Source organism: Triturus cristatus, chromosome 12 (genome assembly GCF_964204655.1).
Source record: "Triturus cristatus chromosome 12, aTriCri1.1, whole genome shotgun sequence".
Lineage (NCBI taxonomy): Eukaryota > Metazoa > Chordata > Amphibia > Caudata > Salamandridae > Triturus > Triturus cristatus.
Window position 1 is genome coordinate 180,061,241 of NC_140595.1, and position 15,640 is coordinate 180,076,880.

General features: G+C 49.1%; 1 protein-coding gene across 10 annotated transcripts in view; it reads right to left on the minus strand.

Annotated features, from left to right (window-relative positions):
• The window catches only part of CNOT1 (CCR4-NOT transcription complex subunit 1), a 1,579,387-nt gene that overhangs the window by 1,264,630 nt on the left and 299,117 nt on the right, over positions 1-15,640 (minus strand). For all 10 annotated transcript variants that reach the window (XM_085638198.1, XM_085638193.1, XM_085638201.1 and 7 more), the window contains exon 10: positions 9,920-10,030. In XM_085638198.1, the coding sequence (XP_085494324.1) occupies positions 9,920-10,030 (111 nt within the window). The remainder of the gene's footprint in view (positions 1-9,919; positions 10,031-15,640) is intronic.

Here is a 15,640-nt window from a genome sequence, read left to right on the forward strand (position 1 = left end):
GCGTCGAAGGTGTTGAAGGCCTCGATCCGACTAGCGCCACTTTCAGTTTCGGTTTCGTAGGAACCTGAGCAGCTTTCGGTTTCGGTTTCGTGGAAGGGAAACCAGCTGGCTTAAGCGGTAATGGCTGCCGCTGAACGTCCGAGGCCGGGCCCGAGGGCGGGGCCGAAGGACTGCGTGATAGGTCTCGGGTAAGGCCCGAAGGCGATCCCTCGACCGGAGCCATAGTCTGTGGCGCTGGTGAAATTTCGGTCTGAACAGGTAGGCCTTGTTCATCATCGGAGCTACTCTCTTCGGCTCCTAAGGCCTCCTCGTCGTCTCCTACCTCGGTGTCGTCTTCACCTCTGTGGAAGAGTGACTCGTCGGCCTCGTCCGATCCGGGTTCGTGTTCGTGTTCGGAAACGGGACTGGAGGGTAAGACTTCTACTTCTTCGACGTCGTCAGCCTCGTCGAAGATGTCAGCTGGGGCCGGTGCCGCGTGCTGCGCTTCGAGCCTCGCCGCTCGACGATTCCGCAGAGTCTTCTTTGAACGGAACCGGGCACAGGCCATACATGTCGATTCGTCGTGGTCCGGCGAAAGGCATTTGTTGCACACCGGATGGACGTCGATGTGTGGGTACTTCGCATTGCATACCGGACACCTTTTGAATGGCGTCCTGGATTCCATCGTCGAAGTAGAGTCGATGGACAGGCAAATGCGAACAAAGTCGGTGCTGAAAGTTAGTAAACTAACAAAAAGTATCGAAACCCGATCGATAAACAGTACCGACGCGAACTAAAGGCCTTGTGGCCTCGACAAAAGTTTTTCCTAACTTGAGCTAAGATAGCACATCCGAACCCAATGGCGGAAAAAAACAATCTGAGGATGGAGAGGATGCCCATGCGCACTGTAGTCCATGGGAGGAGTCACCTATCCAAGGATACTTCGAAGACTCTTCCAGGACAACAACGTGCAAACATCCGGACCCAACACTAGGCGGCGATCTATGCACAGATATGAATTCAGCAGCCCACATGCCTCGAACTGTATGATCTACTTTTACCTCTAAGCCTTTGAGGATCCACTGGACTGTGCACACTACACTTTACTTTGGTGTAGCATATACAGAGTCAGCTTCCTGCAACTTATTCTTCAGAAGGATACATCTACCTGTGGAATCCTCAACTTTTGCATACAATTCCAAGCAGTCCCGCGCTTGGAGGTGGTTGCCTGTCTGTCTATACCGAAAAACACAAACCGAACAAGCAAAATGGCCCTCCGGCCTCACTTAGGGATCCAACCAATGATGTTTGGCAATATGTGGAAGGAGGCTGTAGGGAAGGAGGAACCACTGGTGGGTTCCTGACTGGTGAGCACCAGCCTGCCACCCTGAGACAGGTTTCTAGACCCCTAGGGAGGGAGTAACAAAGCCTTTCCTGGGCAGAGGTGTTCATATAATCGCCAGGTCAGGAAGAGCCATATGTGGCAGGGGAGCCTCACAGGACTTGCTAAAATTGTGATGAGATCCCCCCCCAGCTTCTCCTGCTAGCAAGAGCAAGCCTCTTTTTGCCAGGACGGCAGGAAAAATCAGGGTGTCAACCTCTGTCAATGCCACCTCTCAGATAGGGGAGGCAAGCAGAAACCCACTGTTCAGTGCCCACCATCTTGCAGACGGAATGCACCCTACAATCAGTGATCATGCTCAATCTTCCACATGGGGTGAGCACCCTAAGATAGTGGCCACCCTAAGGTCAGCAGCCCATTGGCTAATACCTTGCTATCCCAGTAACACATCTAAATACATTATTTAGGGGCTGCCTTAAACCCAGCTTAGAAGCTCCTGACAACCCAAGAAAAGTGGAAAAGACGATGCAGCAGAACATCCAGACAACTACCGCTTTGGCCCCAGCCCTACTGGTCTGCCTGCAACTTCAAGAAACCCCTACAGCACGAAGACTTCCAGCCTGGAGACTAGCAACTTCAAGACCCTGTGGAACTGCGAAGACCCACCTTCCAACCCCATCTCTGCACCTGAAGACCACAGCCTGAGTTTAGGAGGCCAGGCATTCCAAAAGAGGTTCCCAGCGGCCTCAAGTCTGAATCCATCAAGGGGTTCAGTCTCCCAGCCTTTGTTGGAACCAGCAGCCTCTGCACCAAGACCACCCTCCACACCCCCCTTCGACCGTGACCTGCCCGGTAAGAGAAACCGGACATCTAAAGACAACCCTGCAACCTCTGACCCTGCGTCCTGGTGACCCGAACAAATGGTGACCCAACACCGCCTACTATTGTAACTTCCTTCCCTGGCTGCTGGTTCCGCTGAAGAGACCTCCTGGTCAGCCGCGTGTAACCAGAACAGACGATCTCGGTAGGTTAACTTGGGAGGACTGCCTGCCTTCAACAAAGACTCAGGACATCTGAATAGCAGACCTGTTCAAGAAGAAACTCCAAAGACGACTGAGGCCCCTGAAACTGCCAAAATCCAACACCTGAAGCCACCACTGTACCAGTCGCCCCCCGGCCTGAGTTGGAGAGGGCCAACGGTGCAAATAAGAGTCCATTGTGGTTTCACCCTTCCAGGACTCAACTCGCCTGCAGCCTCTACAAACAGGCCCCCTCAACAGACTGCTCCAGTATAAAAAACTAGGCACCTAAAGACATCTCTGCACCTGTTGCCCCTGGGCCTTTGAGAGGAGGACTAACTGTGTTCCCACGTCCCTGAACATTGCAAGACCAGAGCTGACGCACTGGTTAAGCCCCACTGGCTTCCCAGCCAGAGCCTGTAGGCATCTTCCAGAGTTTGATCCCCACTGAAACGCATTGGGTTCCCGACGATGATTTGCACTGTGCACTTGGCCACCTTCGTCCTGCTGGTGTACTGTTGAAGCTGCCTTGGACCCTGCCCACCACTCACCTTTACTCCTGGAGATTGGTACTGTAAGTCGATGCACTGTTTGCAGAACTTGTTCTTCCTTCCACAGGATAACATTGCAGAACTCTGACAGTGTCCACGTTTTACAGTGAAAAGAATTCCTATTTAAAAAACGTACTTACCTGAACTATTTCTCTGCTGCCTAATCATATTGATTATGCTACTTACCAGTATGCATCTGTTCTTGGCATGTAGGGCTGCTGACATTCATATCTGTGCATAGATCGCCGCCTAGTGTTGGGTCCGGATGATTGCACATTGTTGTCCTGGAAGAGTCTTCGAAGTATCACGAGATAGGTGGCTCCTCCCCTGGACTACAGTGCGCATGGGCATCCTCTCCATCCTTAGATTGTTTTTCGCCATTGTGGCAGTGATGGAGTAGATATAGTAAGTGATGACCATGCTATACAGAAAATACTGAGTGCTGCAGCCGCGACAGGCGCCGGGGAGGAGGGTGGGCGATATGAATGTCAGCAGCCCTACATGCCAAGAACAGATGCATACTGGTAAGTAGCATAATCAGTTCGAGGCATGTGGGCTGCTGAATTCATATCTGTGCATAGAATATATAGCAGTACCTCCCCTAGCGGCGGCTACCTGTGCCAGCTGCAGCAGTCTGGAAAAGAGTTTTGAGAACAGCCTGTCCTACAGCTGCTTGCTGTCGAGTGTACATCTACGCAGTAGTGTTTGGTAAATGTATGTATAGTGGACCATGTGGCTGCTCTACAAATTTCGTGTAAAGGGATGTTTCCTAGGAAAGCCATGGATACCCCTAACTTTCGTGTTGAGTGGGCTCGTGGGGGAACCGTGAATGTGCGTTTAGCTTTGTGATAGCAAATCTGAATGCATTTAACGATCCATCTGGCTATTCCTGCTTTGGAAATGGCATTGCCTCTGTGTTGTGGAGAGAAGGCAACGAAGAGTTGTTTAGTTTTTCTAAAATCCTTTGTCCTGTCAATTTAGTACATGAGAGCCCGCTTTACATCTAGTGTATGGAGCATCCTTTCCGCGACATTTTGCGGATTTTGGAAGAAAACGGGCAGTTCGATAGTTTGATTAATGTGGAACTGTGAAATGACTTTGGGCATGAACTTGGGGTTGGTGCGTAGGACAACCCTGTTTGCGTGGACCTGAATGAATGGCTCCTGAATGGTTAGTGCCTGGAGTTCACTAACTCCAGGCAAGGAAGTGATGGCCACCAGAAAAGCCACTTTCCAGGTGAGGAATTGAATCTCACATGAATGGAGAGGATCAAAGGGCGGACCCATCAGTCTGGTGAAGACCAAGTTGAGGTTCCACACTGGTGCTGGTGGGTGTCTTGGGGGGGATTACTCGTTTGAGTCCCTCCAAGAAAGCTCTGATGGCAGGTACCTTGAATAAGGAGAGGTGCTGCCTGTTGGAGGTAGGCTGCTATCGCGGACAAATGGATGCGTATCGAGTTGTATGCCAGATTACAGCGGTATAGGTGTAAGAGGTAGCATATGATGTTTTGAATAGATGCGTCCAGTGGGTTAATGTCATTGTTGTTGTAGTAAATGACAAATATTTTCCATTTGGCCGCATAGCAGGCTCTAGTAGTGGGTCTCCTGGCTTCTTTGATGATAGTCATACAGTCAGGTGGTAAGTTTAGGTAGCCAAATTCTAAGACCTCAGGAGCCAGATCGCCAGGTTCAGTTGCTGGGGATCTGGGTGTTGAATTTCGCCATGGTTATGCATTAAAAGTGCTGGTTTTATCCGCAGTCGTTGATGAGGCACCACGGAAAGTTCCAGAAAGGTGGTGTACCACGGCTGGCGTGCCCACGTTGGAGCAACTAGGATCAGGGTTAGTGAGTGTTGCCTTAGTTTGCGCGCCACCAGCGGTAATAATGGTGCTGGGGGAAAGCGTACGCAAATCTGCCGGACCAGTTCATCCATATCGCATTGCCCTGCGACTGTGGGTGTGGGAACCTGGCGGCAAAGCTTTGGCATTTTGCGTTTTCTTTTGTGGCGAATAGGTCTAGCTCTGGATGACCCCACCGCTGGAAGTACGGTTGGAGAACTGATGGGTGTAGCTCCCACTCGTGCATCTGGTGGCTGTGTCTGCTGAGCAGATCCGCCATCTGGTTGTCCTTGCCGGGGAGGTGTTCCGCCATGAGGAATATGTTCCTCTGAATGGCCCACTTCCACATGCTCTGAGCCAGATGAGACAACTGTGGAGAGGGTGTTCCTCCCTGCTTCTGTATGTAGTACATGGCAGTCATGTTGTCCGTCCGGATCAACACGACTTTGTTGCACAAGTGTACTTTGAATGCCTTCATGGCTAGGAAGATTGCCATCAGTTCCAGAAGGTTGATGTGCATCTTCTTTTGTTGTGTTGTCCATAGTCCCTGCACTGTGTAATTGAGTACATGAGCTCCCCATCCCTGGAGAGACGCGTCCGCTGTCAGTATGATTTGTGGAACAGGCTCTTGGAATGGTCGGCCCTTGCAAAGGTTTTGTGGATTCCACCAATGCAGAGAGTTGTATGCCCGACCGCTCACCAACACTAGGTCTTTTAGTTGCCCGTGAGCCTGATTCCATTGACGTGCTAAGCACTCCTGAAGCGGGCGCATATGTAGTCTCGCGTGTGGGACTATGAAAATGCAGGAGGCCATCATGCCTATCAACTGCATGAACACTCGCGCAGGAAGGGAGTGTTGAGGTTGGAATTTTGAGAGTAGCAGTTGCATGCTGTTGATTCTCACTAAAGTTGGCTGAGCTGTGGCAGCCAGAGTGTTGATCGTTGCGCCCAAGTACTGTTGTACGTGCGCAGGTTGGAGACTCGATTTCGGGTAATTTAGTGAGAATCCCAGATCGTGAAGAAGGTGGATGGTGTGGGACATGTGGGTGGCACATTGTTGTGCCGACTTGGCCTGAACTAGCCAGTCGTCCAGATAAGGGAAGACGTGAATGTTTTGTCTTCGCAGATGTGCGGCCACTGTCGCCAGGCACTTGGTAAAGACCCTGGGTGCTGTTGTTACTCCGAAGGGGAGAACTTTGAACTGATAGTGATTCCCTTGAATAGTGAATCTGAGGTATTTCCTGTGTGAAGGGTGTATGGGTATGTGGAAGTATGCATCCTTCAGGTCTAGCGTAGCTAGGAAATCCAACTGAGTAGTGGGAGAACCTGCTGGAGGGTGAGCATATGGAAATGCTCCGACAGAATATATAGGTTTAGGGGTCGCAGGTGTTGTGGTCGGGGGGTAAGGAGAGGGCGGCACCGTTTGTTCTTTGGAGAGGACCTGGTGTTGCCATAGCCACGTCCCCTGCCCTTGGTGCTGGATCCATGATATCCACCCCTGTTTTTGTCATAGGTGCTTTGAGCGCCACTTTTAGCATACTGCTGTTGTGACCCCTGACCCCTTGTTGTTCCCCTATTTCCGGTGCGACGAAAGGAGCCACTACGAAATTGCTGCGTTTGCAGACCCCCATTGATTTCGCAGTGTCCGTGTCTTTCTTTATTTTTTCTAGGGTAGTGTCAACGTCTGGGCCAAATAAGAATTCTGTGTTAACTGGTAAGTTCAGAATATTGTTTTGGATCTCGGGTTTGAAGCCTGAGATGCGTAACCAGGCATGGCGTCGCAGCATGACGCTTGTGTTTATTGCCCTAGCCGCTGTGTCAGCTGCGTCAAGGGCGTATTTTATGGATGCATTAGTGAGGAGTTGTCCTTCTCTAATGAGGAGTTCCGCTGACTCTTTATACTCCTCTGGTAGATGTTGGAGCAGTGACTCCAGCGTGTCGTAATGTGACCTGTCATAACGTGCCAGGAGTGCCTGTGTATTGGCAATGCGCAGGATGTTCGCTGCTTGCGCTGCAATGCGTTTGCCCGATGTTTCTAGTACTTTTGACTCCTTGTCTGGGGGAGGAGCATCACCAGTCGTTTGTGAGTGGGCTCTCTTGCGAGCATTGGCAACCACCATGGAGTCTAATGGCAACTGACCCCTAATGTATTTAGGGTCACCGGGTGCAGGCTTGTATTTCTTTTCAATCCTGGGATTCAACACTCGGGCTCTTGTGGTGTCCTTGAAAATGTCTTTGGCAGGTTTGAGAACCCCCTTTAACAAGGGCAGAGTTTTGGTCAGTTCTTTCTGAAGATGCGAAAGTGTCAAGCAGGAAGTCTTCTTCAATGGCGTCAGAATGGAGCTCCACCCCATGAGCAGCAGCCCGTTCGATGAGGGCATTAAATGCAGCCGTGTCCTCTGTAGGAGACGTTTTTACGTTATAGAGTTGCGCATCTTGAGTATGTGGCGCGACACTTTGGTCTGTGGGATCATCCCACGCCTGATCCGGGTCTTGTAGTTGTTCATCAGGATCTACGTCCCCAGGGTAGATGGTATCCTCCCCGCCATAGTCCTCTATTGCGTCCGATTCGGAAGGGGTAGGAGAAAAGGACTGCAGATCTGAATGGAAGGGATGGAAGTTTTCTTGTAGCACTGGTTCCTGCTCAGCTGGCAGCTTGCGTTTAAGAGGAATTTTGTATAGCTCCTCTTCCCTGACTGGCGTTATTTTGCGCTTGTGGAGCATTAACCTGCCAGTGTCGGCGTCGATAAATTGTGGCCCCGAAGAGACTTCTTCTGTAAGGCCAGAGGTGGTGGACTGTGTGTGGAGGACAAGTGTCCGAATTTGAAATAGCTTCGGTGCCGATGGCGGTGGCAGCCCAAACGTGATGTTGGTGGGCTCCGAGTGCACTCTACAAGGGGAGGTTGTGTCGGGACCCGAGATAGAGTGGAGGGTTGCCCGGTCACGGATGCGTTTTAAAGATGCAGAGACCTGCTGCACAGCGAACGCAGATGGTGGTTTGATGGGCACCTTGGTAGTAGACGTCGAGGCCAGCCCTGACTTTTTTGTCGGAAGGGGGTCACTGGTCTGAAGGGATGTATCGACAGTCGACGTAGTCGAGGACTTAGTCGGCAGCGGTGCTCTAGGCGTTGACGTAGCCGGGGCGGCCATTTTGACTGCGGAGGTTACGGCCTTCGATGTCGGCGCCGAAGGTCTCGGTGCCTTGTGGTGCCCGAGGGCGTGCTTTTTCCGTGTATCGACCGCATCCGCTGCGGTGAGCTCGGCGCCGAAGTCTTTGTACGCTGTCGGAGCCGACGACTTTTTTCGGCGTCGGGGCAGTGGATGGTTGACGCCTTCGATCCGACCACCACCAGTTTCACTTTCGTTTTTGAAGGGACTGGAGCGATAGATGGTTTTGGGTCTAATAACCCGGTCGTCTTCGGTAATAGTGGCTCTTGCAGAGTGTTTGAGGCCGGACCGGAAGGTGGGGCCGAGGAACCATGTATTTGATCTTGGGTAAGGCCCGAAGGCAATCCCTCGACCGGAGCCTGATGACGACGTACAGTTTCGGCCTCCGTTTCGACGGATTGGCCTAGCTCTTCAGGAGAGCTGTCTTCTTTGGCCCCGTAGGCCTCGTCGAAGTCTCCTACCTCATCGACTGTTTCTTCACGTCAAAAGATCACCTCATCGTCGTCGTCCGATCGGGAATCATGTTCTGAAGCGGGGCTAGAGACTACTTCTTCCATGCTCTCGGCGTCCTCGGTGCTGAATATGTTGGTGGGAGCAGGCGCTGCTTGCTGCGCTTCGAGCCTCGCTGCCCGTCGATTCCGCAGAGTCTTCTTAGATCGGAACCGTGCACAGGCCATGCATTTCGATTCGTCGTGATCCGGCGAGAGACATTTATTACAGACTGGGTAGACGTCGATATGTGGGTACTTCGCGTGGCATAACGGACACCTCTTGAATGGAGTCCTAGATTCCATCGTCGATCGAGCTTCGAAGTTTGGACCAAACCGGTCTGAAAGTTGGAAGAGGGTGTGGAGCACTAAAGCTAGTAGTCGACACCGAACGGTAACTGTACCGACGAAAACTAAAGGCCTTTTGGCCTAAAACTAAGTATTCCTAAGTTGAGCTAAGATAGTTACATCCGAACCCAATGGCGGAAAAAAACAATCTAAGGATGGAGAGGATGCCCATGCGCACTGTAGTCCAGGGGAGGAGCCACCTATCTCGTGATACTTCGAAGACTCTTCCAGGACAACAATGTGCAATCATCCGGACCCAACACTAGGCGGCGATCTATGCACAGATATGAATGTCAGCAGCCCTACATGCCAAGAATATACCGATTCTTGCTATTTTTATAAATTAGTGTGGATCACGAGTCATTTTGTCATTTATTAATCATTGTGTGTATCAGCATATGTTTTACACTCCTTGTTAAACCTAAGGCTGCTAGACAAGACAAGAGGAAAGGAATCCTCTTCCCCAAAGAGTTCCAGGGGTTAGGAGGATGCCTGTTGGATTAACTTCTGATTTATCAGCTGCCTTTCTCTTAGGGTCTTCGGGGGGGGGGGGGGGGGGGGGGGGGGGAGGGAGAGATCCAGCACTTAAGAGCGGTGACTGCCCAAAGGTTTTAGGAGCTTGACTGAGAGCAAAGTTAATAGGATATCCGTTCAATCACCTCTTACAGGTCCGCATTCTCTGGAGACATGTGGCTCTCAAATGGCAGAGGGAGGGCTATGTGTCCAAGGCATCATGCTTGGTTCATGGGCCATCAAAGGATGCCCAGTGACTAAGTGCTGAAGAAAATGGTGAGAGACCGGCTTTTCCAATGCGTCCATGTTAAAATCTAGCTTATTGGAAACAGGAAGTCTGAGCCTCCTCAGTGTACATCTATTGAGGAAAACCCATGGCATATATAGTGTTTGTCACAGTAGATCTTGTGGCTCGAAAGGATTCTCGGAAGAAAACCTGTAAACAATAAAGACCCTCACTTGGAGGCGTATGCAGAGCTAACCTCTTTGGAAGGTTAATAAGATGTCAGTGTCTTACACAGAGGTATAGTCCAAGCTCATGAACTCAATAAGTATCTTTTGAAGGATAATGGTGCACTCCACAGGCAGTGCAGGCGACATTTACCATAAAGCAGCATTATCTACTCGCTTAAAAACAATTGCACAAGATTTCTAGGCTAAGAATAAAAACTCACCAATTCTTTCACAACATCAATTAAGACTTCTACATTCCATGTGTGAGCTTGGGTGCCATCACTTTTGTCCTTTCCATCACTCCAGATTCCGCTGCCAGGGGCTGAAATAGACTGCAAATACATGTAAACTGACACAGCTGACTGATATAGCGCTAAAATACACAGATTGCAGTGACCAATCTTTAAGCTAACTAGTGCCGTTTCAGATGGAGTAAAATAGTACTCATTTGCAACACTATATAAACAGCGACAAAATGGTTACTTACCTGTAGTAGTTTTGCAGCTTGTAGACTTCTCTGGATTCACATGCTGCGATGATTCCACTATCTACTGTTTGATTTCGGGACCCTCCATTTGAATAGTAGTCCTTCCTTCCCCTTTTTTGGTGTCCTTAGTGGACTGTCCCCATCATTTAGTGCGTCGTCCAGCCTCCTTTGAGGACAGACAAGGACAGACAAACTCCCCAGATGTCCCAACACGTGGTCGCTATCTTAAGATTCTTCTTTATTTGGGGCGATGTTTGTATATTTAATGTCCCTTGGGCTTTCCCTGGTTGTACGCCTTAAAATGTGTTTACACTCGTCTCATTTCCTGGGAGGCGGGTGGGTCGTATGCTAATTCTTCAAGTGAAGTGTCATCATCACTTTTTTTGTGGTCTCTGCAATTGTGTGCGGAACTTGCTCTCACCAGGCAGTCGAAGTAGGGGTACACATGTATTCATTTACTTCTCAGATGAACAGCTACCAGGAACTTTGCGATTACTGTGGGAGCCAATTCTATGCCAAAGGGTAGTACTTTGAATTGGTAGTGTGTTGTTTATTATGAATTACAGGAAGTTACTGTGAGAAAGTGGCTCTGTATATACTGTTCCCTAATGGGTACAGGGTGTACAGAGTCCACAGTCCCCCAGAGGCTGATAGAGGTCAAAGTTAGGTATGACCTTACTCTCAAAAGTGGTAGCTTGGTCGAGCAGTAAGGCAGTACCTGAGGACAGTGTAAAGCATTTATTGTACACACTCAGTCAGCAAATGGTTTCACACACTCAATAACTGAACTCTAGGCCAATGGTTTATATATATAAAATATATGCTTGTTTTATTTTTAGAACCACAAAGGGAATAAAAATATACTTTTCTCAGAATGAGAGATTGAATATAAATACTTTTGCAATAAGCAATGGATTTTTGTAAACAGTCACAGTTGGTTGCAATAAACAATCATATTTCCTAAACATAACAATGCATTGAGCTCAATGGTAATATTCAGGTTATCTTGTAATAAATTACTTTTCAGATTACTTTTGAAATCCCAGGTCTGGCTCCTAGATCCAGCTCTGGGGCAGTACTCAGAATCAAGTGATGAAAGTCGACTTAATAACTAATGATTTTTAAATAATATTTAGCTATTTCAAAAGTTAGCACTTAGAAAATATTTCAAAGAAAACATTCAATGGATCTCTATGGCAAGAAATTCAAATTGCAGGTAGAGTACTTTATCGTTACTTTAGTAATCCAGGACTGGGTACCTAGACCCAGGACTGGGGTCCTTATCAGAAACAGGTAAGTAATTTCGTTTGCAGAAATGGTACGATTTTAAAAGAATATTTCAATTTTGCAAAAATAGACACTTAGAAGAAATTTCACAGAAAAGCAGACAATGGTTTCCTATGGAAGAAAAATGAGTTAGAGGTAAGTACAGTTGTGGACACTTTTCAGAGTCAGGGCTGGGCACCAAGATCCAGCACTGGGAGCTCACCTAAGAGCAGGTGAGTAAATTCGTTTTTGTCACTTGGCTGATTTTTAGTGAATATTTGCAGTTTTGAAAAGTTCACACTTAGAAGATTTTTCAAGAAAAAGCCAGTCAATGTTACCCTATGAGGAAAATGAAGTTAGCGGTTTAAGGGTGAGTACCCGACTGGCAGAGTTGAAATTCCGGGCATAGACTCAGGGGTCCCCCAGTGTCAGGTAGGTACAGTTGGTTCACCCTCAGCGGTTTCAGGACGGCCGGGTGCAGAGAGAGTTAGGCCCAATGTTATCCTATGAGGGATAGGGGGGCCTTGGTTGGTGGCTGCTGTCTGGCAAGCCACGGGGCTGTGGGAGCTGGGCTCCTGGTCACTTACTCAGGGCAAGTGGGGACGTAGGTTAGTGTAGAGAGTGCACTGCCAGGGCCACTCGGGCGGCTGGGTGCAGGGTGCTTTTGAGCCTTCGGGCGCTCAATGGAATTCAATGGGAATGTTCCGGTTTGGAAAAAGGCTGCAAGCTCGGGGACGAGGATGCTTCAGATGCCACCACCACTTCGAGAGGTAAGTTGGGTAGTTGTAGGTTAGGTGGGTACCCCGGGATTGTGCACAGGGGGCCGCAGGGCGCCGGGTGCAGGGGTGCCTTTTGATGTCGGGAATCTTACCCTCTTGTTGTTCGCGGTTGGGGTGGCACTCTGTTCTGAGGCTGCAGACTTCTTCCGGAATGTCGAGGGGGGTTCTTGGGTGCCGGACTCAGGGTCACAGTCGCCGTGGGGTCGTCCTCAGGGTCTTTGTTCACTCCGGCACTGGCCAGGCTTGGCTGGTGCAGAGTGTGCTGGGTTCGCGGTTCCGGGCTGCTGCCAGGGGTTAGAGATAGGTTTCTGAGTAGAGCCTCTACTCATGGGAGTCCCAGGGGCTTTAGAGTTCAAAGGTAGCCAGGTCCTCCGGGGTTTTTGAGGTTGCTGGCCACAAGAGATGCCGCGCTGGAGCAGGAGCAGGTTCGAGGGTCGACAGGCCGGTAGGGCTGGGGCCAAAGCAGTTGGTGTCTTCCTCTTTTTAGCAGCTGCAGGGCAGGTCTTTGTTCTTCTTGCTCTTCTTGTAGTTTCAAATCTGGGATCTGGGGAAGGAAGGTTCAGGGGGCCCCTAAATACTAGATTTAGGGGCGTTACAGGTAGGTGAAGGCCAGGGACCAATGGGTCCTTGTCCTGGGGTGGGTACACCCCCTATCCTGCCTCTCTCCTGTGGGAGGGGGCAGTAGCCTAATCCTGATAGGGTAGGGCCTCCCATCTTCAAGATGGCGAGAGCCCGGAGATGTGCTTCACCTCGCCTCCCCCACCTGAGGGGTGGGGTGGGCAGGCTGGCACATCCCCTGTCCTTGTATGGGGTTTCCGGCCAAGCTTCCTGCCAGAGTGGGGGGTTGCAGTGGCCTGGGGAAACTCCAACTGGCGGCATGCCTTTGAAGATTCCCTTTGCTCATCCTGGGGGAGGAGATTTCTCACCTCACCCAGGATGTGCATTGTTGCAGGCCCGGGAGAGCAGGGGCTCTCCCACCCAGGGGTCCAGCAACGTGTCTGCTGTGTGGCAGCCTGGGCAGCCTCAGAGCAGACGTGGATTGTAGGTTAGCTGTAAGGGGGCATCTCTAAGATGCCCTCTGGGGTGCTTAGTACATTAAATCCCACACTGGCATCAGTGTGGGTTTAATGTGCTGAGAAGTTTGATACCAAACTTCCCAGTCTTCAGTGTTGCCATTATGGTGCTGTGGAGTTCGTGTTTGACGAGCTCTCAGCACCATGTACTTGTAAAAGGCAGCACTGTACTTACAGTGCCCAGGAATGGACCTGGGTACTGTAGGGGCACAGGGCTCCTGCTCCTGTGCCCACACCATAGGCATAAGGCACCCAGCCAGAGGGGTGGCTGACATATGCCTTGGCAGTGTAGGTGATGGGCATGGCACACAGAGATGTGTGCCATGTCGACTCTTTGTTTTGTCCTGCACCCAGACACTCAGCCTGCAAAGGCAGTGTGTGTGTGTAAGGGTTCAGGGCCTCTAAGGGTGGCACAATGAGTGCTGCAGCCCTTAGAGGCCTTCCCTGGGTACCTAGGGTACCATTTACCAGGGGCTGACATGTGGCCAGGGTTTGCCAATTGGGAGTTTGTGTGTTTTAAGGAAGGAACATAGGCCCTGGGCACCTGATTGGCAGGAGCCCAGGGCACAACAAGGAAAAGTGCATCAGCTATTAGGCAAAGAAAAGGGGGGGTTACTGCAACAGAAACCCACTTTCTCACAGTTACGGTCCTTGCAACTCATTGGAATGTGCAGACTGGTTTCTGTTGAGTCTATGGTTGGCAAGTTAATACCATTGCTGGAGTATAGGAATAGCCTCTGGTATTGTATTGCAATTGCATTTATATAGCACTTACTACGCCCTGACGAGGCGCCGAAGCGCTTTTACGGCCAGCAGTACGCTACTCCGGGACCCATTAAGTATTAGTGTTGAATTAGTATCGTTAAATAAGAAAGTAATAGATTAGTCAGTTATTTGGATCCAGAAGTATAGAAGAGTAAAAAAGGTTTCTATTTATATAGCGCTTGTCATCCCTGATGGGGTGTGAAACACCTTTTGGGGGGGGGGGGGGGAGGATGCAGTGGCACGCCACTCCGGAAACCCAATAAGGATTAGTGGTAAATTAGTATGGTGAAATGTAAAACTAATTTGAATGGGGGATATTAGTCAATTATTTGGAGTGAAAAGGATAGCGGAGGGATAGAAGGGGAGAAAGGTTTGCATTCATATAGCGCTTGTTAACCTTGAAGGGGTATTGAAGAGCTCTTCTGGCGAGTAGCACGCTACTTCAGAATCCTTAAGGGTTAGTGTTGAAAAGTAGCATAGTGAAATATAAAGTAATGTGAGTGATGGATATGTTATTCAGTTATTTGGATAGAAGAGGGAAAGAGGATTGCATTTATATAGCGTTTGCAGCGCTTTTTTTGGCGAGTAGCACGCTACTCTGGAACCCATAAGGATTGGTGTTGAATTAGTTTAGTGACATATGAAAGTAATTTGAGTGGTGGATATGTTGGTCAGTTATTTGGATTGAGAAGGATTGGGGAGAGGTAAAAGAGAGAAAAAAAGTTTGCATTTATATAGCGCTGGTTACCCCTGATGGGGTGTTGAATCTCCTTTTTCGGAGTGGAGCACGCTACTCCGGAACCCATAAAGGATTAGTATTGAGAATTAGTATAGTGAAATATGAAATTTGAAAGTGAACATGTTAGTCTTATTTTGATTCAAAAAGGATAGTGAAGGATTTTTTTTTTTTTTTTTTTTGGAGGCCATCGCAGTAGTAGGCGGCTTTTGGATGAGTAAAAAGAGGTTGTGAAGAGGGAAGAGTCGGAGGGAAGAGTTTAGAAAGGTTTGTTTTGGGGATACATATAGTAAGAGGTGTCAGATGATGCAAGGAGGGGTAGAGAAAGGGAGTCTAGAAAGGGTTATTTTAGGGATCATAGTAGTGGTATGGGGTTTGGGATAAATGAGAGAGTGGGTGTAGAGGATATATTGACAGATGTATAGTGTGAGAAATAGTGTAGTTGTGAGAAAGTGGCTCTGTATATACTGTTCCCAAATAGGTACAGTGTGTACAGAGTCCACAGTCCCCAGAGGTTTGGCAGAGGTTAAAGTTAGATATAACCTTACTCTCTAAACTGGTAGCTTGCTCGAGCAGTAAGGCAGTATCAGAGGACAGTGTAAAGCATTTGTTGTACACACTCAGTCAGCAAATGGTCTCACACACTCAATAACTGAACTCTAGGCCAATGGTTTATATGAAAAAATATATGCTTGTTTTATTTTAGAACCAATAATGGGTATTAAAATATTATTTCTCTGAATGAGAGGCTTTAGTTAATTGCTTTTGCAATATGCAATTGACTTTTGTGGACAATAGTTAAAGGTTGTTGCAATATGCAACACAATTTCAAACAC